We start from the raw sequence: 26,660 nt of genomic DNA on the forward strand, positions 1-26,660 counted from the left end.
AGCAAATCCTAAATTTCTTGAGAATCGCATTAGCATATCTTAGAAAGTAAGGAACAGCATAAAAAAAGCACACATCAGGCAAGCAACTGGAACCTGAGATAAGTGGCAAAGTTACACCAGATCCTTCCTTGTGCATATAATCTGAAATTTGAAAAACCATTGAACATTATGTATGTAATCATGGAAATTTAAAACTTTTTAATGCAAACTGTTTTCATGCTATTCTGATGCAGTCAAAGATACAAATAAAAGGTGCCAGTGAGGAAAAATCAAAATAAACTCGACATAATCAGAAAAGATTTTATGAAAACATCAGAAATATATTTTTAACATTCCTGTGCACCCAGACATAGGTGCAAATTTAAAATCTGTTCATAACTGTTATAAACTGTTATACATAGCAACAGAACTCATTTTTAATGAGTAGCATAAGTTTCACAGAAGTGTCACAATGAAGTAGTAGTTTGGCGGCAACATTAAAAATTGTAACGAGTCACAGGCGTCTGAAAGTCTTCAATCTTTTGTGTTGAAATTTGTACTAAGCTGAACTTAGAGTACCAATTTTCAGGGAATTCCAAGCCATAGTGACTTACTTTATTCAGAGTTGATATTTCTGTGTACATCCTGTTTGCATATTTGAAAATCAACTTTTGACACATGCCCATTTTTAAAAGGGCCATTATTTGCATTGCACTGTATTCATTACATAGTCCTAAGTTGAGCTTTGAAAATAATGATATTCCCAGAGATGAGAACATGATTAGAACACTATCTTTAGAAAATTGACAGATAAAAACAGCATGATAATTTGACTCAGGTAGCGAATTGTGGCTTGCCTAACTTCATTTGTCCTCCTGATTGTTGCCTGACTGTGGAATAGCCAGGGATTCAGTGCTGCATTCCCTCTGTCTTATTTCTCACAAAGGCCAATAGTGAAATGCTATTTGTCCTGTATAGTAGTCAAACACTCCATGTAATGAATATGCACTGAGACATGATTGACATCAGGACCTTACTCCATAGGGAATGAAAGGCAGCAACTTATATCTCAGTATTGCATGGTGCAGCCTATTTTTGTATTGGAGATAAGCTCTTCAGCAAGGCAGTGGTATACAATGTGGTCTGCAGCAACACGTTGAACAGCAATACTGGCCAAAAGTAAATTATTTCATCTCAAAATAGTGATGAAAAAAATAGATTTTACCCTGTCGAGCAAGTAGCTCATGGTGTCCTTTCTGATTAAGTATGCTAGCATACTGCCGGAGGAAATTCCTGAAATCTACCAGACTTGTCCCATATGGAAGAGGAGATATTTTTGTTCTTAGATTGCAAAGCCATTCCTTCATTGTGTTCTTCGGAATGCATTTGGGTGTGCAAGCTGTCAGAGGCAGTACTGGCATCAGATTCTTGTACCAGGTCAGAGTTTGCAACCATTTCTGCTTTAAACAAAACAGCACTTCCTTTGACAAATATACTAGCGTTTTCTGATGGAATTTCATTCAGTGGAATTACAGTAATGGCAGATTCTCCTTTTGCTGGTGCAGTAACCAAAGGTGCTTCATCCTTTGATAAAAAGTTAGTCTGATCTGAACATTTTTTTCTCGAAATGGTAATGTTAGTTACAGAGTTGTTGATGACATCCACACTAGATACTTCACAGGCTGGCTGGGTACCATCCCACTCTTGGATTGACTTCTTGCGATCCTCAGAGCTCAACTTGTCCAGCTGACGAGCCTTGAGCAAAGGAGTTGGGAATACTGTTGCTTGGAAAATGCGATAGGTGTACCTGGAAATGAAAGTCAAAATTTGAGCTTTATTTTGCATTTTTACTTATTAAATTGAACATAATAGAATCAAGGAATGGTGACCATTTCCATCAAGCAACGTTAAAATGGAAAAATCTAAAATACAAACTTAACCTCGAGTGAGTGCCACCCCAATATCTCATTTTAACACAGATGGAATTTGAAACAGGGGACCAATCTTCACCCAGAAGGCAAATCAGTTATTGAATAATTATGGAGCTTGCATGCTTCTATTTTTAATCCACATTGGCTAGGTTACCTGAGCAACAGGAAGTCAGACTGCAGAATTCATTAGGAAGCTGTGTTTCCACCAATTCCAACAAGTTAACTTGTAAACAACCTTCACACCATTCTACACCATTTGTATGATACTTCCCCAACATCCTGCCCCAAACCCTGACTAATGATGTCCATCATAATTACCAGTGTCTTGACTCTTGATTTCATTTCTTATTATCTCAAAGCATTCTCCTCACCTGCTAAAGTAAACAGCAAGGTATAATTTCTTTGGTTCATCTGAAAATGATATATTGCAAGTGAAGCAGGAACAGACAGGCTATAGTTCTTGTTTGGGCACTCGTGTAACTAATATCTCCCATATTTTCTGAATTACATTTTATTGACTGCTAATTGTGCAGGTTAATTGCTATTAGAACATACCTGGTCACCACTCAAAATATCATTCCATACTGAGACTGTCTCATTGCCACAGCACTGTTTGAGCTCAAAGGATCAATAGAGCCATAGAGATGTAGAGCAGGGAAACAGACCTTTCAGTCCAACTAGTCCATGCTGACCAGATATCCTAAATTAATTTAGTCCCATTTGCCAGCATTTCGCCCATATCCCTCTAAACCCTTCCTATTCATATACCTATCCAGATGCCTTTTAAATGTTGCATTGTACCAGCCTCCACCACTTCCTCTGGCAGTCCATTCCATACATGCACCACCCTCTCTCTGCATGAAAAAGTTGCTCCTTAGGTCTCTTTTAAGTTTTTCCCCTCTGACCTAAACCTATGCCTTGTAGTTCTGGACTTCCCCAACCCAGGGAAAAGACCTGTCTATTTACCCTATCCATGCCCCTCATGATTTTATAAACCTCTTAAGGGTCATTCCTCAGCCTCCAATGCTCCAGGGAAAAACAGCCCCAGCCTATTCAGCCTCTCCCTAATAGCTCAAACCCTCCAACCGTGACAACATCCTTGTTAATTTTTTCTGAACTCTTCCAAGTTTCACAACATCCTTCAGTGCATACTTAATTAGTTATCTAATAAAAAGGGCATCTGTCACACGTGCTTTCAAATCAGTGGAGGTTTATGTTGTGCTTTAAAATACAATAAACAAATCAAGGATTTATAAACTGGGTTTAGTCATTTTTAATTATCTTTGTATTTCACTTTGCCTTTCCCCAAAGACAGATCCTTTGCTCATATGCATTCTAAGCCATTTTACTTGGCAGTTTTCATTGTTGGTGCTTTGCCATTGTCTTTAAATTTCAGGTCCAGGGCAGGGAGGTGGGTCCCAAGTTTACCACAGTCGGAACAGGACAGGAATCAAACACACATGTTGTCATTTTCCTGCTGGCCATCTAGCCAGGTGAGCCAAACAACTCCATACATTATGTTTATATGGAATTTAATACATTGTGAAGGTTCATGATATTAGCTCTGAAACGCAGAGAACCACGTATAGCTTTTAGGCCAGGATTGTACATCTGGATCATATAGGTTAAGGAAGTTTTAGCTTCATTTTGAGTTCTGACAGTGGTGCTGGGTTATCTGGAGTTTGTTAACAATGCATTAAGATTAAGCCTTTAAGGAATCCTTGAAACAATTAGTTCAATGTTTATAAAAAAAAACAGACAGAAAAACAATTGTGTTTTTTAAAAAAGTACGGAATACCTAGCCTCTGATTTGGTATTGGAGCTACAGTAGATAGTAGGGAATTCAGTAATTATAATGCCATCGAATGTCAGGGGGAGGTTGTGAGATTTGGACTTGGAGATGGTATTCCCTGGCATTGGTGTGTAATTTGTAACTTGCTGCTTATTAGCTTAAATGTGAATGTTATTTAATTTATGATTTTAATAAAATTCTATAGCTATGCATTATTAGAAGCCAAGAAATTTTGCACATGTATCATTTGTATGAAATGTATTCATTTTTCAATAATTAATTGTAATGTTTTCCCCCATCTATATGTTATTTAACTGGTGCAGTTTCCTTCTTGTTAGCCTGTTTTATTTGTAATTGTAGGGAAAATTGGAGAAAATACAGTCAAAATAAACATAATTTCCTGTTTTATTATAAACTTGCAAAACTTTAGTCTTTTCAAGACCAAAAGCTAAACAGTGAATCCAAGTCGAGGTAAACTAACATTCCTAAACCTTCCTATAAAAGCAAAATATTGCAGATGTGAAAGTGAAAAATAAAAACAAATCATGCTAGCAAAATTCAATGTCTGGCGATATTTGTGGAGAAAGAAATCGAGTTAATGTTTTGAGTCTGACATGATACCTTTTCGGAACATTAACTGCTTCTCCAGCATTTTCTGTTTTTATTTTCCTGTAATTTGTCACTCTCCTCTCTGTGACATTCAATGGCCTTTTAATTTCTGAATTCCCTGCTACCCATTGTACCTCCAGAAGCAGGTCAGAGACTAAGTATTCTTTGGCAAATAATTTGCCTACCAACTTCCCACAGCCTTTCTACTGTGTTCAAGGTGCAATTGAAATATCTGCTGAAATATTTTCTACTTGCTTGGCTGAGTGCAGTTCCAAGAAGTTCAACACTAACACAAAGCAGCCCATTTGACTGGCAGTCCCTACACTACCCTAAACAATCTGCCCAACCATAACCGCACTGCAGAAACTAGCCAAAGTTTCTTTGGCATTGCATACCACCTTTAATACCTAGAACAATGACAGCAGTAGTTTCATGGGAATATTATCCCTTGCAAGGTCCCTTCGATCATCCAGCATCCTGACTTGCTGTGATATAATTGTTCTTTCTTCATTACTAAGATGAGGTGAGATTGACTGTCCTTGACAGTAAGGCAGTATTTCACAAGAGCATGCCATCAAGGAACCAAACCAGAGTCAATGGGGATTGAGAGAAACAGTCTACTGGTTGGAATCATACATTGCTACCTTCCCCCACCCTCCTCCCTCACCTATCACCTCCATCCACACCCCCATTCACCTACTGTACTCTATGCTACTTTCTCCCCACCCCCAGCATCCTCTCATTTATCTCTCCACCCTGCAGGCACTCTGCTTCTGCTCCTGATGAAGGGCTTTTGCCCGAAACGTCGATTTTCCTGCTCCTCGGATGCTGCCTGACCTGCTGTGTTTTTCCAGCATCACTCTAATCTAGAATCATACATTGCACAAAGGAAAATCGCTGTGGTTGTTAGAGACAAATGGCCTTGGTTTCAGGATACTATTGCAGGAGATCCTCAGTGTAGAGTTCTAGGCCCAATCATTTTCATTTGCTTCATCAATGAATTTCTATCCATCCTGCACGGTGGTTCAGTGGTTAGCATTGCTGACTCACAGTGCCAGGGACCCGGGTACAATTCCCGCCTCGGACATCTGTCTGTGTGGAGTTTGCACATTCTCCCAGTGTCTGTGTGGGTTTCCTCCGGGAGCTGTGGTTTCCTCCCAGTCCAAAGATATGCAGGTTAGGTGAATTGGCCATGCTAAATTGCCTGTAGCGTTATGTGCATTAGTCAGGGGTAAATGTAGGGGAATAAGTCTGGGTGGGTTTCTCTTCGGAGGGTCGGTGTGGACTTGTTGGCCCGAAGGATCTGTTTCCACACTTAGAGAATCTAATCTAATCATAAACTGGAAATGGGGAAGTTTACTAGTGATTGCACAGCGTTCAGCACCACTCACGACTTCTCAAGATACTGAAGCAACCCATGTTCATATGTAGTGAGACCTGTCCAACATTCAGGCTTGGGTTAGCAACTGGCAACATTTTACTGAACGAATAACATTTGCACAAAAGGGAGGCAATGGCTATATCCAACAAGAGAAAGTCTAATCATTGCCGTGTCATTCATCAGCATTGCTATTGTTGAACCTTCCAATATCAATATTCTGAGAATTGCTACTGACCAGAAACTAAATGGAATTAGCCATATGTAGCAACACAGCAGGTCAGTGGCAAGGAGCTCTGTAGTGAATAAATCAGCTCATGTCTCCCCAGTTCACCATCTACAAGAGTGTGATGGAATACCCCCAACTTGCTTGGATGAGTGCCGCTCAATCAACATTCAATAAACTTGAAGTCAAAGCAAACCATTTGACTGAGATTCCATTGACAAACTTTAGCATTCACTCACTACACCGTCAATGCACAGCGGCAGTAGCATATATAAATCTACAATACTCACTGCAACAATTCACCGTGTTCTCTAACAGCATTTCCAAACCTGCAACTTCCATCAGCAAGAAGGACAGGGGTAGCGTAAGCATGGAACACCAAGTTACCCTCCAAGCTACACACCATTCTGCCTTGGAACTTTATCAATCTTCCTTCATTATTGCTGGGTCAAATCCCTGGAACTCCATTCCTAACAGCACTACAAGTGTCTCTACAAAAGTGAAGATCACCAGAATCCCAGATGAACATAGGTTGCTCTCTCATTAGATAGATGCCTGGAAGTGAGCTTAACCTGGGGGTTACCAGAGTTCCAGTAAATGACAAGACTGAGAAGGCAGGCCTTCATAATCATCACAACTCTATTGCAAATTGAATCTGCTGTGCTGACGTTACCCTGCTTTGTGAACCAACTGTCTGGACTGTAAGAAACTACAGAAGGTTGTGTGCACACACTTCAAGAAAGCCAACCTCCCACCCATGGACTCAATTTAAACCTCTCATTGCTATGAAAGGCTGCCATCATCATCAAAGTCCGATCCCATCCTGGAAATTCTCTCCTACAAATTCTTCCATCAGGTAGAAAGTACAGAAACCTGAACACATGCACCAACAGGTTCAGGAATAGCTTCTTCCCTGCCGTCATTAGATTAACAAATGGGCTCCCTAACTTCAAATAATGCTGTTCTTGCCTCGAGCACATCCCTTGCGGTGTAACCTGTATGCTTCACTCTGTCCAAGTTTTCTTCACCCTATAATCTGTATATTCTTGTTTACCATGATCTTCCTGTACTGCTCGCAAACAAAGTTCTTCACTATACTTAGGTACACGTGACAATAAATCACATCAGTCAACCAACCAACCAACTGAGGTAACCAAACTAAGGAACCAACCAACCAGTTCAAGGAAGCAGCTCAGTACCACATTCTCCTGAACAATCATTGACGGCCAAGTGATGCCCATGTTTCATTAATGAGTAGAAGGTCCTGAAACATCTTTCTTGACAAAGTGGGTTAATTATATTACATGGAGACTTGCAGAAGTTCAGGACGATAGCATCTTCATCACTACCTTCTCAATGGCACATTCGCTGAGCATTAATTGCTGGCTTAGCTAGCAATACACATTTTAAAATTAACTTCAAGTAAATCTGTGCTCTCATTCACAACCAATTTTGATGCAGGGTGACAACTAAGATGGCAGAGAGAAACCCTCATTTTATAAAGTTAAAAATCAGACAACACCAGGTTATAGTCCAACAGATTTAATTGGAAGCACACGAGCCTTTGGAGCGATGCTCCTTCATCAGGTGGTTGTGGAGGACACAATTGTAAGGCACAGAATTTATAGCAAAAGTTTACAGTGTGATGTGTGATTTTTAACTTTATACACCCCAGTCAAACACCGGCATCTCCAAATCATCACATTTTATATACACCCACTATAACTCTACTATTTTAGGGAGTAGCTGACAAACAGGATTACCCTTTCAAAATGTTAAGCGCTGATGCAAAAGAGTGAATGATAACCTGTGGCAAATAGTATGTGTATGTATCATTTCGACTTACATTGAGCATTTTAATTCAAATGTCTGGCAGATTTGACTATGACTCTACAGAGTATTAAATTTAACAGTTTCACAATCATCATCGTGGCCTACATCAAAACAAAACATAACTGGTTTCATTGGCATTTGGTGGTTGTGAAAAGCACTGTGCGAGTCTTTTGTTTAAATCATCAGTAGAGGGAATATTGGCTTTGACTATAATATGATGTAATTCCAGTGCATTGGATGAGAGAGTAAGGTTAACAAAAACTGATAAGGGAACTTATAAATCAAATTAAACAAAGACCTGCATTAATGTGGCACTTTTCATGATTTCAGGATGTTACAAAGTAATTTACAATTAATGAAGTACTTCTGAAGTATAACCACTGGGTGAGACACAGGGAATGTGACAGCCAATTTGCAAACAGCCAACCACCCAACAATGAAGTTATAAGCACCAGAAAACCTATTTTTGTGATGTTAATACAGGAACAAATATTGACCAGGACATGGGAATAACTGTCATGCTCTTCATCAGAATATTATCTTGAGATTTTACATGTCTATCTGGCAGGGTTCAGCCTCTCAATGTGGATACCTATTAGAATAGAATAGTATAGAATAGAATGAAATAGATTAGAAGTATTGTAATGTGTACTCGAGTACAGAAGTACTGGAGTACAGTGAAAAAGTTATAATATCGCTTCTCATGGCACCATTTTAGGTACAAAGTATCTAGGTACAAACCTTAGATATGAAAAGAGGAATAAAAAAGAAATTGCATTACCTTCCAGTGATTCATAGCATAAGTTAGAAATAAAATAGGATATCTAACCACTGTAAATAGAAATGCACATTACCTGGGGAGCAAAGCTATCACTGTAGCGAGGATGCAGACCAAATAGAAGAGTGGGTCTGACATTTGTCGCTCCATGATCCAATACGGATTTGATGGATGGTTGCAGTTTATACAAGTTCCTCCAAAAACCAGTGCAAACACAAAGTAAAGTAAAGCACTGCCTCCCATTATAACCCAATGAATCCATGTCTGAAATAAAAATAAATCATTAGAAAATTAACTGATGCTGGTATCTCTATTAAAAAATATTAAAACCCTAAAACTTTGCAGGAGATTATTTTTAAACAATTTGTATTGGTTGTAATAGAATCAATAAATTCTTACTGTGTTTGGCAACACATAATAAAAGGTATGAGTTTGATCCTTTAATACGGCAAATGCCTAATGCCGATAGCACCTTCCGAAGAACAAGGGCAGCAGGCACATTCCCTTTAAGCTGTGCAATTGCACATACACACATCAGTTCCAAGAATCTGCATATGGCATGCTGACATCTGGTTCCAGTAGTTGATGCTGCACACAGGCCTCAGATGCCTGTGCAGCGGGGAAGTAGTAGTAGAGGGAATGCTGGATAGCAAATATATAGGAACACCATCTGCAAATTCAGCTCCAAACCACACACCATCTATACTTGGAACTATATCGCTGCTCCTTCACAGTCATCAAGTCAATATCCTGAACCTCCATGTACAACAGCACCGTGGATGCATCTATTTGGACTGTAGCAGATCAAGGTGACGGCTCTCTATCACCTTCTCAAGGAAGGTTAGGGATTGGCAACAAATGTTGGCCTGCCAGTGATCTCTACATGCTGTGAACGAATGAAACGAATGCAAGAATGCCAAATTATAGAGGATCACAATCATGTTAACTACAAGGTGAAAAAAAACTGCTGATTGGCAAAAAGTCAACGCTGTCTGAGGTACAAATATGGATAAAGAAATGAAGAACTACAGGCTTTTAAACTCCTGAACAATTCAAAAAAGAAACAAGGCTTGAACATGCTCCTTTTCTTGCAGAAAATGGATCTCCACATATTAATATATGTAGTTTTAGCAAGTGACGTGCTCACCAATTTATTACAAATTGATAGTTAACATAGTTATTAACGTAATTATGTTCACTTCATTGTGTCTAAAGTGGCCCATGAATAACACATTCTTTTAGCTCAATTTGCCCCCTTTATGTTTTAAACAGCAAAGCGTTTGTTTTAAGTTATCTTAGTTAATTACACAACTATTGCTGAACATGAAATAAAAAAGCAATAGTTAATAGACAAAACAAAATTAAAATGGATAAAGGAATATTGTAAAGATCAGAATATGTTGAATATCATTTCTTGTCTATTTCTTGCTTGAAGATCATAGAATTGTACAGTACAGAAGAGATCCTTCAGACCTCAAGTCAGCACAGCCAAATCTGTATTAAATCTGCAATAGGAGCAAGTGAGGACTGCGAATGCTGGAGATCAGAGTTGAGAATGTGGTGCTGGAAAAGCACAGCAGGTCAGGCAGCAACCGAGAAGCAGGAGAATTGAGGTTTCAGGCATAATTCCTTCATCAGGCACTAGTCCCACTTTCCAGCATGAGGCCCATTGCTTTCAATTGCCTTCCTCTTTACAAAGGAGGGAATTGAAATTTGAATTCAGTAACTGCTAGTGGAAGGTTTCTCTCACAGGTGAACTGAGCAGATTAGCTCAGAACGCTTCGATAACACTTCAAATTCTGGCCTTTTGGTAATTTGTCTTGGTGCAGCAGTGCTTTGCCATTTTCCTTTTACTCTCCCTCAGACAGTTTCTCAGAGTCCTTCTTGACATTCTGTACAGAATGGTGCCTCAACATCTGTCTCATACTGACAAAAATTTTAGATGACTGCCACATTAACTCTGGATGAATTACTATTCTGTGAAGCAAAGTGTACATGCTGGGTGTGCAGGTTAGGTTGATTGGCCATGTAATGCCCAGGGGTGTGTAGGCTAGGTGGACTAGCATGGTAAAGGTGGGGTTATGGATATAGGGTAAGGGGCCGGGTCTAGATGGGATGCTTTTCGGAGGGTTGATGTAGACTTGATGGGCCAAATGGTAGGCATTCCATTAAATTCTATTATCCTTTATGGTTGATATTGAGATTACACATGAGCGTCTTTGCCTTACTGGCTAAAGTAACTCCTCAGTGGAATAATATAATTTGCTGTGTCCGTTAAAGGTGGATTAGTCAGCACTTATTGCCTTTTCCTAGTTGCCCTTGAAAAGGCTGTGGTGGTCTACCTTCTTGAACTGCTGACCCAGAGACAGTAAAGAAATGGCAATATATTTCAAGGTAGAATGGTGAGAGGCACATTAGTTTAAAAAAAAGGCTCAATAGCTCTAATCTGGAAGAACAAAATACACTTACTGGGACACAAGAATTCAGGGGATTGTCGCAGTAAAGGACAGGAAGGACATAGAGAGCACAAAGGACTTTGTGACCCCATTATTAGGCCAAAAGAGGGTCAGAAGTCTGCACTGTCTGTGGAACAGTCAACGGGTTGTGATTTTTTCCAAATTTGCCAAATAATTCAGAGGGTTGTCTCTCTTTCAATTAAGGACAGTAGACAGGCATTAAAGCTTAGAGGTGGGGGGGTGGGGGTTTTCCAAGAGAAGGCCTTTCAGCACTGAAGAAGCAACAGGTTACCCTTGACAGGTAAATTAGAGAAGACACAATCATTTTGACGCTTCCTCTCTCCAATGTTTTGGAGAATTAGAAGTTTCATTTAATTGCATTTAAAATAAAACAAACACATGCTCTTAGCAGCTAAGCCACCAGCAAAAGCAAACTGCACCTTGAACTGAAGCTAGGTACTCAGAGAGGTACTAAACCTCCTGGAGCACTCTTCCCTTGTCAGCTTCTAACAATGGGCCTTAGCAGGCCTTTAAGGATCTAAATTGCCCACCACACTTGGACAGGTAACTCTCATCAGTTTTTTCTTATTTTTGGGAATATGGTTCAGTGGAGGGATGGGAAGGTAGAAGGAAACTGGCATGCCAGCAAGCTGCACCATTTACGTGCCCACCACTACTGTATTAGCCTTTGTTAAGGCCTAGAATGCATTCCAGAAGGTCGGAAATCACAATACTGTGGAACAGAATTCTGGTAATGAGACAATGGTTTTTGAGAGTTTGTGCATTTTCTATATTACCAGAAAAATTTTATTCAATTGAATTTTGTTTAGGGTGTAAATGGAAGATCAGTGAAGAGAATATTGGAGAAAGTAAGTTTTCCGGTAATTAAGGCATTGTTGAAAACATGATCATGAGCAGCTTAATTCTTTTAAGAACTGCAATAAAATTTCTGCACCAAATGTTAACCAGATCACAGTTATTCTGGGGACATTATGAATGATATCAGCTTGTATAAATCAGGTGGTTTGGTGAAACATATACTTTGCATACTGTTAGTGGTAGAAAATTAGAATGATTAGATTAGATAACCTACAATGTGGAAACAGCCATTTGGCAAAAGTCCACACCGACCCTCCGAAGAGTAAACCAGCTAGCCCCATTCCCCTATCCTATATTTACTCCTGACACCTAACATATGATGGTCATGGTCAATTCACCTGACCTACACATTCTTGGATTGTGGGAGGAAACCGGAACACCCAGAGGAAACCCACGCAGACACAGGGAGAAAGTACAAACTCCACACAGACAGACAGTCACCTGAGGTGGCAATCGAACTTAGTCCCTGGCGCGTAAGGCAGCAGTGACCACTGAGCCACTGTGCCACCTGAGTATCTAACTTTCTAATGTTTTGCTGAAATGTTATGAATTTGACATTATAAGTAGAACACATGGAATTACATGCAACTGAGGAACATACATGGCTCTATTACACTTACCCAAGTGTTGCCTTCTATTATTAAGTGTAAAAGAATTACACACAGTATTGCTGTGTTGATAGGTGTTCCGAATGAGTAGATATCCATATCTGAGCCAAAATAAGTCTGAAAAGAAAAGGATGAATTTAAAATATAACTTGTCAGAGCAATGGTAAGAATTCATTAATTTACAGTTTTAAAAAGTCTGTGAATTTATAATCATAGAAGTCCTCCAGAACTGAAGAAAATTAGAAAATAAACTGTAGTTTAACCACAGTAGGAAATCCTAACTTACAGCTAAAACAAATACATCATACATTTCAGTATTCTCATGCGTAACAAATTTTAGAACGTGCCTAATCCTAAACTAATTAACATATAGTAAATGCACTCCTTATTAATATTTCTTGCTCCTTATTGCATAAGTAACAGTTAGTTCAAATTGTCTCTCTCTCCTTTACAACTTTAGCACTGACAGGTATTAACAAAGAAAACATGCAAGGCTAAATTCTAAATTATTTACCGTAATTCACCATGGAGAAGATTTATTATATATAAAAACAGTTCACTACAGTTAATGCTTCATAAATTACAAACATTGAAATGTACATAACTTATCCAATATTATTTTTCTGTTCAAGTTATTTTCCAGCTTTTCTTCTTGTCTATCTTTGACCTCTCTGCTCTTCTTCAGCAATAGAGAAGCTGCTGTGCTTTACTTAAGCTGGTTTACTTAAACGGTCTTCTCCTCAACTCTCTCACTATGCTCATTTTCATTAACGTACGCCTTCTATCTTACCCCCTTTGTTTCAGGCCCACAACTCATTCTTGACTCCTTCATTTATAACATATACAAGAACAATTCAACATTTTGCAAAACAAAAAAATTATGTAATATTATGCAATTACCTTAGCGATCCCCCACCCCACCTCATTGACCCTGATGAACCTCAATTAACTCAATCTCATTATTAAAGAAATCTCAGCTCTCTCGAGGCCAGCCAGCCATGAGCCTTTTGCATCTTGCACAAACTATCTCGGAATCTTCAGCAGGAGACAGACTCATGGCCAACTTCCAGCCTAACCGAGACTTGATGGGAAGAAACATGTGATCTTACAGCTGACTGAACACAGGTCAGCACTAACACTAAAATTTCCAGCAGCTGTATAACCAATTTGAATGTGGATAAATCAGCAGACAATTGTGGGTAACCCTTCTTATTCCTCATAGTTCCTACATAATAAAAGTACATAACTGATTAGGACCGAAAGTGCTCCATTAATATTCAATTTATCAAAATTGCTTATTTGTCCACATCTCAGAGAAAGTAGTCTATAAATTCATGTAACTATATAAAAGAAACTGGACCCAGATTACAATTTTGATAGTGGCAAAAAGTACATATTAACACACTGGTGGCCATACTGCTCAATTTTCCTTCCCATTGCTAGGGGTTTATCACTTTTGACTAAAAACATAACAGAGAAAACAAAATATAATACATACGACATGCAGGGACACTTACAAAATATGGAACAAAGAAGCAAACGAGACTTTGATAAAAGGCATCCAATATACTGATCCAAAATGTTGATGATAAGTAGGCCTATAACAAATACAAAATAAAGTAGGTCACCAGAACTATTTGTCTTTGTTAATTATTAAAAAAAACTATGAATAATATTTAGGACACCATAGTAATTCTCATCTTGATAGTCCACTTGTAAAATGATAATCAATGGAAGAATATTATTGAGCTTAGAGACGAATGAGCTAATTTTCAATTCGTACTTCAAGCTGCAACTCATTTATTGACACCAAGGCAGTCTTCATGGCAATAGGATGCTACACTTCCAACAAAATTAGTGATGGGAAACTGAATTATCAAAAGCACAAGTTAATACATTTTTCAAACAGAATCAATTCTACTTGAATTTATTCAAGTTTATTTACAAATATTCAAATGCTGAGCTTGTTTGCACCTGTGTCTTGGATCACAGAACGTTGCAGCACGGAAAACAATTTTGGCCCAGTTTATTTGTACCAACTTCTTGAAAAAATAAATTTGAAAGAGATACTTCTTCACTTTCCCTTAAAAACGTTTATTTTCAAATGTATATTCATTTTCCGTAAGACTATTATGGATTTGGCTTCCACACCATTATTCCCAATTCTAATAATCCAAGCAGCTTTGCTATGGAAGATTTAGCCTGAAGGTGGATAATGTTAATTTATACAGTTATACAAAAGTATTTCCAATGAATTAAATCAAATTTATAAAGAACTCAGGGCATATACCCCTGCCATCGACTTGACTTTCCTGGCACCTTAGACATCTATACAGAGTTTGCTTAAATGTTCTGAGAGTATGAGTGCCTTTCCACTCTTTTTCACAGATACACAATTTCGCAGCTGGAGGTGAGCCCTGCATACTAACATGATTTACTAAAACCTGTGTTCATCAGTTGTCTACATAAAATATAGTTCATCATCGTTTGGAGATGATAGACACAGGGAGAATCAGATTGGAAAGAAAGGAAATAGTATCTATGGAACCGATATGAGTAATGGACACAACTACCAATGAAACTTCATATCCATGTCAGCATTCTGTAGCTGACCAATGGACTACCTTCAAAGAGGAGATAGTTTGGGCATAGTCAAATGATATTCCTTTAAAAGGAAAAGGTGGGGCAAATAAATTCAGAGCTCCCAAGATTAAAAATGAGACAGATATTAAGGTAAAGAAGAACAAGAATGCTTACGACTAGTGTTGGTTAGGAAATACAATTGAGAACCAGACTGGCTATAAGTGAAGAAAAGAGAAAAAGAGACTGACAGCTAGGGGAGCCTACTATCTTCTGTAGACACATAAATAGCAAAGAATGGTAAAAGGAAAAGCAAAATTGATTAGGTACCAAAACAAATTACACATAAACAATGGCATCACCGACGCAATAAATGAATATTCTGCATATATCCTTACTAAGAAGAAAAATGCCATCCAGGCTATGTAGAAGGATTCAAAGATGATAAGAAGGTATTGAGTAGAGTCTCTGTATTTGACAAAGCCTGGATGCGGCTAAGGTGCATCCAAAAATAGTGAAGGAAGAGAGAGTGGAAATTTTGGAGGCATTGACCACAAACTTGCAGCCTTCCTTAGATTCTAGGGTGGCAACAAATGATTGGAGGAGTGCAAATATTACCCTGTTGTTCTAAAAAAGATACAAACATAAGCCCTGCAATTACAGGCCAGTCAGATTAATTTTGATGGTAGGGAAACTTCTAGAAACAAAAATTTGATATTGGATTAACAGTCCACACAAATAAATCTGGGTTTATTTATAGTCATGTACAGTAAGTATAAGGGGAGTCAGAATGATTTCATAAGGGAAAATAGTGTTCAACTCACTCGCTAGAGTTTTTTTTTGAAGAAGCAACACAAGGATTGATGATGGATAAAGTGTTGTGTGCCTCCTTTGAAAGTTGAAAAGTCCATGTTTTTCCAAAATATTCTCATGATTTTTTTCTGTTGGCTGATGGCATTCAGATATATCACACTAAAGTTCCAGGGTAAAAGGTTCAACCTGACCAGAATATTGTCCAGTTTCAGCATCATGGCCTTAAACCTGAAAGCTGCTATTGAACACTGTCACTCATTATTATGTTTACTTTGGGAATTGCTGTTCTACAATGATTCTACTTGGTCAGAATAGAGCATTTCTGCTTCCCAACTAGCTTGACACTATTCATTAAATATGTTCCCCAGTCTTTCTCCACAGCTTTAATGATTATGACTATATGATTAGAAATAACATGTAGCACATTAAACAGCTTCATCACTACATGGGCCACTTCTCAACAACAATTAGAGATTAAACACAAATGTTGGCTTTGAGAGTGATCTTCACATCCCATGAACTTAAGAAAATAAAAACAATTATACAAGTTGGGGCAGGAATGGGCCACTTACCCTAGACAATATGTGACTCCTTTGTTAGTCAAGAATCAATAATCTACCTTAAAAGATACTTAATCACCTTTTCTTCATTTTAAAGGGAGACTTCTTATTTTTAAAGAGCATTCCTTGTACTAGTCTGTCCAAATAAAACAAAATTCCCAGGATGTTTTCTGTTCCCATATAGTTACGAGTCATCTTTAAATGATTAAGTGCTTGTAGTGGAGCTGAGCCTCAGAAATAAATCTAACAGATTGATCAATTCTATTCAAGATAAAGAAAGCAGAGTGTTGCATCATACTTAAATATCAATACCTCAGACTGCTGCCCACTACTGTAAAGTTGTGGAAGTTGGAGGAGATTCTCTGCAGAAACATCTTTATCAAGGATGCCATAGATAATTGGTGGAACAGATGTGAAGATGAGGTTAAATAAAATGAGGATCCAATAGTCAATCATTGATGTACCAGAGAATCCACAGAACAATTGGTACCAGAACAAGAGATTCACATAAGCCTAGAAAAAAAGACATAAATATCAACATAAATGGCAGCAAATATGGCAGGTTTTACTTTATTTTCAAAGGATCAAAACTTCTGTCATTCAATGTGGTGGCAACATCGGCCATGTCTGCAGACTGAACTGTGAACTGCAAATCTATCTATTTCGCATTTAACTCATTTCTAATTTTTTGCGTGGTTGAATTTAAATAAAGTTAGGAAATTTAAACAGATTCAAAAATTATTGTATTACACAACTACTGCTGAAAGTTACAAAATAAACATGGTACTGTGATTAGAAAAAAAATGGACGCAAGAATAAAATCAGTCTGCTATCATTGCAGGGCCATTACTTGCTTGAAGTTTCTCCTTCCAAAATATGAAGACTGAAACATTGAAGTCAGGTTCAGCTATGGCAATGCCTTCTGTAGTTGAATACATCAACATTAACTGTACAGATGGAGTCAATAGGTGCAGCAGACTTTGAGAGAAGGAAAGGTTTCTGGTTCCTCACTAGTTCTGTGTTCTATGCCTACAGGGTGTATCTGGTCCATTTGCCTAGATTCTTAGCAGAACTGAGGTTAGTTTTTGAAAGTCCTTTTCTTGAGCATACTCTGGGTAAGATGACTTCTGAAAGACAAATCTTCAGACGTGGGAAGTTAGAGAAGTGATTGCTGGGCCTCTTGCTGAGATATTTGGATCATCGATAGTTCCAGGTGAGATGCCGGAAAACTGGAGGTTGGCAAACGTGGTGCCACTGTTTAAGAAGGGCGGTAAAGACAAGCCAGGGAACTATAGACTGGTGAGTCTGACCTCAGTGGTGGGCAAGTTGTTGGAGGGAATCCTGAGGGACAGGATGTACATGTATTTGACAATAGACAATAGGTGCAGGAGTAGGCCATTCTGCCCTTCGAGCCTGGACCACCATTCAATATGATCATGGCTGATCATCCTTAATCAGTATCCTGTTTCTGCCGTATCTCCATAACCCTTGATTCCACTATCCTTGAGAGCTCTTTCGCACTTTTTCTTAAATGAATCCAGAGACTGGGCCTCCGCTGCCCTCTGGGGCAGAGCATTCCACACAGCCACCACACTCTGGGTGAAGAAGTTACTCATCATCTCTGTCCTAAATGGTCTACCCCGTATCTTTAAGTTGTGTCCTCTGGTTCGGCACTCATCAGCGGAAACATGTTTCCTGCTTCCACAGTGTCCAATCCTTTCATAATCTTATATTGCTCAATCAGATCCCCTCTCAGTCTTCTAAACTCAAGGGTATACAAGCCCAGTCGCTCCAGTCTTTCAGCGTAAGGTAGTCCTGCCATTCCAGGGATTGACCTCGTGAACCTACGCTGCACTCTCTCAATAGCCAGAATGTCTTTCCTCAAATTTGGAAACCAGAACTGCACACAATACTCCAGGTGTGGTCTCACCAGGGCCCTGTACAGCTGCAGAGGAACCTCGTTGCTTCTATACACAATTCCTCTTGTTATGAAGGCCAGCATGCTATTAGCCTTCTTCACTACCTGCTGTACCTGCATGCTTACCTTCATTGATTGGTGTACAAGAACACCCAGATCTCTCTGTACTGCCCCCTTACCTAAATTGATTCCATTTAGGTAGTAATCTGCCTTCCTGTTCTTGCCACCAAAGTGGATAACCATACATTTATCCACATTAAACCGCATCTGCCATGCATCTGACCACTTACCTAACTTGTCCAGGTCATCCTGTAATCTCCTAACATCCTCCTCAAATTTCACCCTGCCACCCAGCTTTGTATCATCAGCAAATTTGCTAATGTTATTACTAATACCATCTTCTATATCATTAACATATGTTGTAAAAAGCTGCAGTCCCAGCACTGATCCCTGCGGTACCCCATTGGTCACTGCCTGCCATTACGAAATGGAGCCGTATATCACTACTCTTTGTTTCCTATCAGCCAAACAACTTTCAATCCAAGTTAGTACTTTGCCCCCAATACCATGCGCCCTAATTTTGCTCACTAACCTCCTATGTGGGACTTTATTAAAGGCTTTCTGAAAGTCCAGGTACACTACATCTACCGAATCTCCCTCGTCCATCTTCAGAGTTACTTCCCCAAAAAATTCCAGAAGATTAGTCAAGCATGATTTCCCCTTCATAAATCCATGCTGACTCTGACTTATCCTGTTACTACTATCCGGATGTTTCGTAATTTTCTTCTTTATAATAGATTCCAGCATCTTTCCTACCATTGAGGTCAGACTAACTGGTCTATAATTTCCTGCTTTCTCTCTCCCACCTTTCTTAAAAAGTGGTACAACATTAGCCACCTTCCAATCTGCAGGAACTGATCCCGAATCTATCGAACTCTGGAAAATAATCACCAACGCATCCACAATTTCTCTAGCCACCTCCTTCAGTACCCTGGGATGTAGACCATCAGGCCCCGGGGACTTATCAACCTTCAGACCGAACAGTCTCTCCAACACCAATTCCTGGCAAACATAAATTCGCTTAAGTTAAGGTCCTTCAGCCACTGTTACCTCAGGGAGATTGCTTGTGTCTTCCCCAGTGAACACAGATCTGAAGTACTAATTTAATTCTTCTGCCATTTCTTTGTTCCCGTAATATATTCCCCTGTTTCTGTCTTCAAGGGCCCAATTTTAGTCTTAATTCGGAAAGGCAAGGACTGATTTGGGATAGTCAACATGGCTTTGTGTGTGGGAAATCATGTCTCACGAATTTGATTGAGTTTTTTGAAGAAGTAACAAAGCAGATTGATAAGGGCAGAGCAGGAGATGTGATCTCTATGGACTTCAGTAAGGCATTCGACAAGGTTCCACATGGGAGACTGATTAGCAAGGTTAGATCTCAAGGAATAAAGGGAGAACTAACCATTTGGATACAGAACTGGCTCAAAGGTAGAAGACAGAGGGTGGAGGTAGAGGGGTGTTTTTCAGACGAGAGGCCTGTGACCAGTGGAGTGTCACAAGGATCGGTGCTGGGTCCTCTACTTTTTGTCATTTACATAAATGATTTGGATGCAAGCATAAGAGGTACAGTTAGTAAGTTTGCAGATGACACCAAAACGGAGGTGTAGTGGACAGCAAAGAGAGTTACCTCAGATTACAACAGGATCTGGACCAGATGGGCCAATGGGCCGAGAAGTGGCTGAAGAAGTTTAATTCAGATAAATGGGAGGTGCTGCATTTTGGGAAAGCAAATCATAGCAGGATTTATACACTTAAATGGTAAGGTCCTAGGGAGTGATGCTGAACAAAGAGACCTTGGAGTGCAGGTTCGTAACTCCTTGAAAGTGGAGTCACAGGTAGATAGGATAGTGAAGGCGGCGTTTGATACGCTTTCCATTATTGTTCAGAGTACTGAGTACAGGAGTTGGGAGGTCATGTTGTGGCTGTACAGGACACTGGTTAGGCCATTGTTGGAATATTGCGTGCAATTCTGGTCTCCTTCCTATCGGAGAGATGTTGTGAAACTTGAAAGGGTTCAGAAAAGATTTACAAGAATGTTGCCAGGGTTGGAGGATTTGAACTATAGGGAGAGGCTGAACAGGCTGGGGCTGATTTCCCTGGAGCGTCGGAGGCTGAGGGGTGACCTTATAGAGGTTTACAAAATTATGAGGGGCATGGATAGGATAAATAGACAAAGTCTTTTCCTTGGGATAAGGGAGTCCAGAACTAGAGGGCATAGGTTTAGGGTGAGAGGGGAAAGATATAAAAGAGATCAGTGGGGCAACTTTTTCACGCAGAGGGTGGTACGTTATGGAATGAGCTGCCAGATGTGGTGGAGGCTGATTCAATTGCAACATTTAAAAGGCATTTGGATGGGTATATGAATAGGAAGGGTTTGGAGGGATATAGGCTAGGTGCTGGCAGATGGGACTAGATTGGGTTGGGATATCTGGTCGGCGTGGACAGGTTGGACCGAAGGGTCTGTTTCCATGCTGTACATATCTATGACTCTAAAAAGACATCTTGGAGTTTTGTCTTGAGGGCTTTGTACAGATCACACTTAAGACAGCTGCAATGTTAACGTTTGATAAATTATTGCCCCAAAAGCAAATTCAGTTATGCTGAATCCCTAACGGGAGTGCTTTTACTCTCCTGATTTTCTTCAGCAAGTTTTGAATTTTCACACCTTTTGAAAGGACACCATGTTAATTGAGTTATGGATAGCAACACCAGTTATACTGCTTTTGATGCCTAACAGGTCAGTTTGCTTTTCACGGCTGGGAAAATACCCAAGCCCTTGGATTGGGGACTTACATGCAAAACTGGCAAGGGGCTGTCCCTCACAAAGCTGGACATGAGCCACGCCTACTTGCAATTGCGTTATGATGAGGATTCCCAGATGTATGCTACAATTAATCCCCATAAGGGCTTGTACCTATGTACAAGACTGCCATCTGGGGTAATGTCAGCTATTCAATGTTTTGGCAGATGATGGAGAACATCTTGCAAGGTCTACCTCAGGTCGTCATTTACCTAGATGACAATCTAGTAACAGGGAAAACTAGTAAGGAACACTTAGAAAATTTGGACATAATCCTAATGTGTTTTTCTAAAGTTGCATATGCCTAAGAAGGGAAAAATGCGTTCTAGGCCCCTGCAAGTGACCTACTTGGAATACAGAATTGACAAGGCCAGGTTACAACTATTGGAAGATAAAGTGAGGGTGATCAAAGGTGCTCTGGCCCCCACCTTCATCCAGGTGCTTAGGTCATTTCTTGGGCTGGTAAATTATTATAATTCCATAATAACTTACCAGCCCAGGTTCACACATAACCTGGCCTCTACCCTGGCACTTTTGTCTCAACTCCTAAAAAAAGTCAGCCTTGGAAATGGTCAGGTAGACTAGCCTTAGCTTTCAGTCAAGTAAAGAGACAGTTATCATCCTCCAAGGTGTTGGCATACTCTGATCCCAAGAAAGATCTGATATTGACATGTGACGCCTTCCTGTACGTCACTAAAGCAATATTAGCAGATGGTCCAATGGAGAGGAACATCCAATAGCATATGCATCCAGGACTTGCAGATCGTAAATGTGGCGAGAGAAAGGAGGATTGGTGGTCATATTTGGAGTCACAAAGTTCCACCAATACCTTTATGGATAAAAATTTGTGACAATCATGGATCACAACCCTTACTTGATCTGCTTAAAGAAGACAAGGCAGTGACAATTGTAACTTAGAATCCACTGCTGAATGTGGTCCTAATACTAAGTGCTTTTAATTATAAGTTATAACACCATCCAATAGACTATGTAGCTAATGTGGATGCATTGAGATGCCTCCCAATGGCAGATGCACCACCAGTGGTACCTCTATGGAAGAATCTGAAGTGGTATTAAATTTTATGGACACACTTCTAGTCACAGCTGACAATATCAGACATTCTATGCAGAAAAATCTAATCCTTTCAAAACTGAAACAACTGGTGGCATTGGGGGAAATCAAAGGGCTGTCTTAATTAGAACTGAAAACCTTTTGAACCCGAGAGATATCAGCTCATAGCAAAGGATGGCATATTGATATGGGGAGCAAAGTGATTGTTCCGAGCAAAGGTCACCATCAAATACCGGTTGGACTCCACTAGGGCGGTCCAGGATGCTCCAATGAAGAGGCTGATGAGAAGTTATGCCTCATGCATGCCTAGATTCAGACATAGCCATGTTGGTGGGGCAATGCATAGAGTGCCAACAACAATAAAACTTCGTGCCAGGAGATCCCCCACATCTACAGGAATGGTTGGGTAAACCTTGAACTTGGTTGCAAATCAATTATTCAGGTCCTTTCCATGAGTTTATTGCTCTTTGTTCATTGCTTGATTCACAATAAAGTGGATGAATTAATAGCACAAATAGTTGAAAACAGGTATGACATGATTGCAACGATGGGGCTTTACAAGGTAGATACCAAGTGGTTTTTTGCCTCGTGGAACAGTGGTTCCCTTTAATTTTGTTCTGGCTATACAAGCCTCCAATGTTTGTACGCAACAGCGACTTCTGGAGCTGGAAGTCAATGCTACAATCACTGTGTCAATGCTGTGTCGGTGTCGAAAGCAAGCATGCAGGTGTATTAAGCAATTAGGAAGGAAAATAGTATATTGACCTACACTGCAAGAGGGTTTGACTACTGGGATTTAGGATGTCTTACTGAAGCTGTACAGGACCTTGGTGAGATGTGTTATATATAGTTTGGACCTCCTTACCTAAGAAAAGTTAGGCTTGCCATTGAGGGAGTGCAGTGAAGATTCTTGAGATGGCAGGTTTGTTGTATGAGGAGAGATTTGGTCAGGGTTTGTACTCGTTGAAATTTACAAGAAAAATGGGGTGGGGAGAGCTCTTTGAAATATAAAATCCGGACAGGACCAAACAGGCTGTTCCCATGGTAGATCATTTCAGACTAAGATGAGGAATTTTTTTTTCACTTGGTGGTGAATTTGTGGAATTCTCAACCCCAGATGGCTATGGAGGGCAAATCACTGAATAGGTCTAAGAAATAAATAGATTTCTAGAAGTTGAAGTGGTAAAGATCTTTTTGGGGAGGGGGGTTGGGTATGGCATTGAGATGGAGAATTAGATATGATCATATTGAATGGTAGAACAAGCTTGACTGGCTGAACATCCTTCTCTTCCCCTTATTTCTTATGTTTCTATGTTCATTACTATCCGTTTAGAAAGGAGTTCTGCTGTCCTAGCCCAATTAGTCTTTATGTGGTTTCAGATTCACGATAATGTGGTTGACTCCGAAATGATCTCTGAAGAGGCCAATCAGTTCAAGGACAATTCAGGATGGACAGTAAATTTGTAGCCTTACCAGCAATGCCTTGATTTAATAAACAAAGAACAGCAAATTCAAACTCAGAGAGAGTAAAAGTGGAAGAAAGGCCCCCCCACCCAGCCATTATGCTTCTCACTAATTCACAGTTCAGCACTTCTTGGGAGGTCTGAGAGAGATAGATAGAAGATGCACCTCACTGCTGGTAAAGTTGAGGGGAAAGGTTGGGCCACGCAATCAGGCTGTCCCCTGTATTTTAGTTTAGATGATTAGATTCTCTACAGTATGGAAACAGGTCCTTCGGCCCAACCAGTCAACATGGACCCTCTGAAGAGTAACCCATCCAGACCCATTTCCCTCTGACTAATGCACCTAACGCTACGGGGCAATTTAGTATGGTTAATTCACCTGACCTGCACATCTTTGGACAGTGGGAGGAAATCGGAGCACCCGGAGTAAACCCACACAGACACAGGAAGAATGTATAAACTCCACACAGACAATCGTCTGGGGCTGGAATTGAACCTGGGACCCTGGTGCTGTAAGGCAGCAGTGCTAACCACTGAGCCACACATGCCACCCTTTGTATGATCTCAGCTGCCATCCTTAACCTGCTGAGAGAAGTTTAAAACCAGTATACAAATTCCTGCTGTGAAATGTACTATTTTTCTCAGCAATTGCAAACCACAGGTTCCTTAAAAGCACGTTAATTGAGAGAAGATTATTAAATTCAATCCAAAACACAACTTCAATTGATATGTTCTTGGAAAAATAGTTTAAATAACAACACAAGACACAAAGCAAATCAATCATTTCAAATAATCTGCAAAGAACAATAAATATGTACGGTTGCTGAGGGTACACATTGAAGGATAAAAATAAAATATGTGTGGCAAAATTGAAAATTATGGAAATTTCCTAATCAACCTAACACAAAGTTATGAATAGAGAGGTGATGTTTGTACAATAGGGCATAAACATGAAACAGCATCAAACTATATCCATATCCACCAAGATGTAATACCTGGTGACGATATCAGGAACGTTTCTAGCTTCAATCTGTACATTACTAGCATACCCAGTTTCAGAATGAATGTAGTAAAATTTCAAATTAAAGGCTGTACTCTAAATCTGTTTTCTATCCATGAAAAAGTCAATCTTGCCAGTATTTTGGCAGCTCAGCCAATAACACTTACCACATTCTTGTAGAAGAAATAAAGGATCATATTGGCAAGTCGGGTGTAGCACCAGTGCCCGTGGACCAGCAGCAATTTCTTTAAATGCTTAAATCGAGAAATTGCAAAGTCACTGGACATTACTGCCTGCAAAACAACACACAATGATAGCATAGTCAATAATCACAGGAAAAATGCTCTGTATTGTGATGACCCACTTACGTTTGTGGCAGAAAGCCTACATTTTGTTTTGAAGTGGTGGTTACTTTAAAAACTAAGATCTGATTTCAAATTATAAAGAAACAACCAGCTTCCAATAAATGACCATACGACAAACCTTGTGTGGGAGAGAATAGGCAAAAGAGATCAATGGGTTAATTAATTATCAGCTGAGTTGGCCCTTATCAGGAATAATTCTTTGTCCATATGGTTAGTTTAAGGCTTCAGAGGAAGCGGGGTGCAGAGAAAATAAACATCTCTATCAAACAGAGAGAGCTGTGTGCTGGACAGAAAAGTTTAAAATCTTTAACTGAAGGATTGCAAAGAATAAATTGAGCTTTTGGGATTGCCCAAGTCATGTGACTGTGAGAGTGTGAAGGAGAGAGAAAGAAAGGTGTTTTAGACATAAAACTCCAAAGTTAAAAATGATTAAAATCCAACTAGATTCTAACCAGGGTGACAGCACTTAAGATACAAGAAACACCTAAACTGAATGGAACATTTATAATTGTAGGACTGCTGTAACACATTTGAAGTAACAATGCTCCCAGAAGTAAATAGCCTAAGAAATATCAACTTTTATACAAATTATTAAAACACGAAAACCAAGTGGTAATTGTTAAGGTTTGACTTCAGCTTATTGAGAGAGGAATTTGTCAAATTTAAAGAAAAATGGTGTGAGGATGTTCAGTTGAGATTACAATTAACTGAGTTCATTGCATATTTAACATCTTTAATGTAACTATTTAAGATTGAATGTAATTAGTTATTGTGAAGTAAAATTATTTTAAGTTAAACCTCCTGAGCCTAGTGATTTCAGCCTTTTTAAGAATATCTGGTTTCTACTGAGATCATAACTATACATATTCTTGTCATGTTTCCTTGACTAAGACCTATACAGGTAACAAATTACAGGGAGTGGGTCAAAATATGAAACTTATTTTGACCAAAGTTAGTTGTGCTGAGAGGCATTCACCTTCTATTATTTTGTATGGAAGGCAAAATGTATAGGCAGAGGTTTATTCATGCAACCTTAAGTCAGCCTTTATGCGGTTCACCAATAACTGGCAAGATTTGCATATTACTGCCATTTGCTAATGGTATGAAAGTTATTAGGATTAAAATGATAATCCAAATAATGCAAATGTAACAAAATCATTCTTGCAGTGATTTTGTAATTGTATTGTGCAAACATGCAAATATTTCAGAAAGGTTATCATTTTGTTAAATTATTTTTAAAGTTCATGGACAAGCTAAAATGAATTGCAATGGTTCTGAAATGGCTAAGTGTGTGGTCCTTGTGTGTGTTTTTAAAAATCATTCATGCAATGTAGGTGCTACAGGCTAGGCCAACATTTGTCCACACCCTGAAGGAGGTGTTAAATTGCCTTCTCAATCCTTGAAGTGTAGGTAAATTCACAGCTGTTAGGAAGGCACTTCCAGGATTTTGACTGTGTACCAATGAAGGATTGGTGATACTGTTTCAAGCCAGAATGGCAAGTGGCTTGGAGAGTAACTTGCAGGTGGTGGTCTCCTCATGCATTTGCGGTTTTGTTTTGT

At 39.4% G+C, this 26,660-nt stretch overlaps 1 protein-coding gene across 3 annotated transcripts in view; it reads right to left on the reverse strand.

The window, feature by feature from the left end:
* Positions 1-265: 265 nt before the first annotated feature.
* Positions 266-26,660, reverse strand: part of atp10d (ATPase phospholipid transporting 10D) — a 211,796-nt gene continuing 185,401 nt past the window's right edge. For all 3 annotated transcript variants that reach the window (XM_060824432.1, XM_060824439.1, XM_060824447.1), the window contains exons 18-23: positions 24,903-25,028; positions 16,735-16,935; positions 13,987-14,067; positions 12,482-12,586; positions 8,603-8,790; positions 266-1,786 (exon numbers count right to left, since the gene is read on the reverse strand). In XM_060824432.1, the coding sequence (XP_060680415.1) occupies positions 1,249-1,786; positions 8,603-8,790; positions 12,482-12,586; positions 13,987-14,067; positions 16,735-16,935; positions 24,903-25,028 (1,239 nt within the window). In that variant the 3' untranslated portion in view covers positions 266-1,248. The remainder of the gene's footprint in view (positions 1,787-8,602; positions 8,791-12,481; positions 12,587-13,986; positions 14,068-16,734; positions 16,936-24,902; positions 25,029-26,660) is intronic.

The sequence above is a fragment of the Hemiscyllium ocellatum genome, chromosome 1 (genome assembly GCF_020745735.1).
Source record: "Hemiscyllium ocellatum isolate sHemOce1 chromosome 1, sHemOce1.pat.X.cur, whole genome shotgun sequence".
Classification (NCBI taxonomy): Eukaryota; Metazoa; Chordata; class Chondrichthyes; order Orectolobiformes; family Hemiscylliidae; genus Hemiscyllium; species Hemiscyllium ocellatum.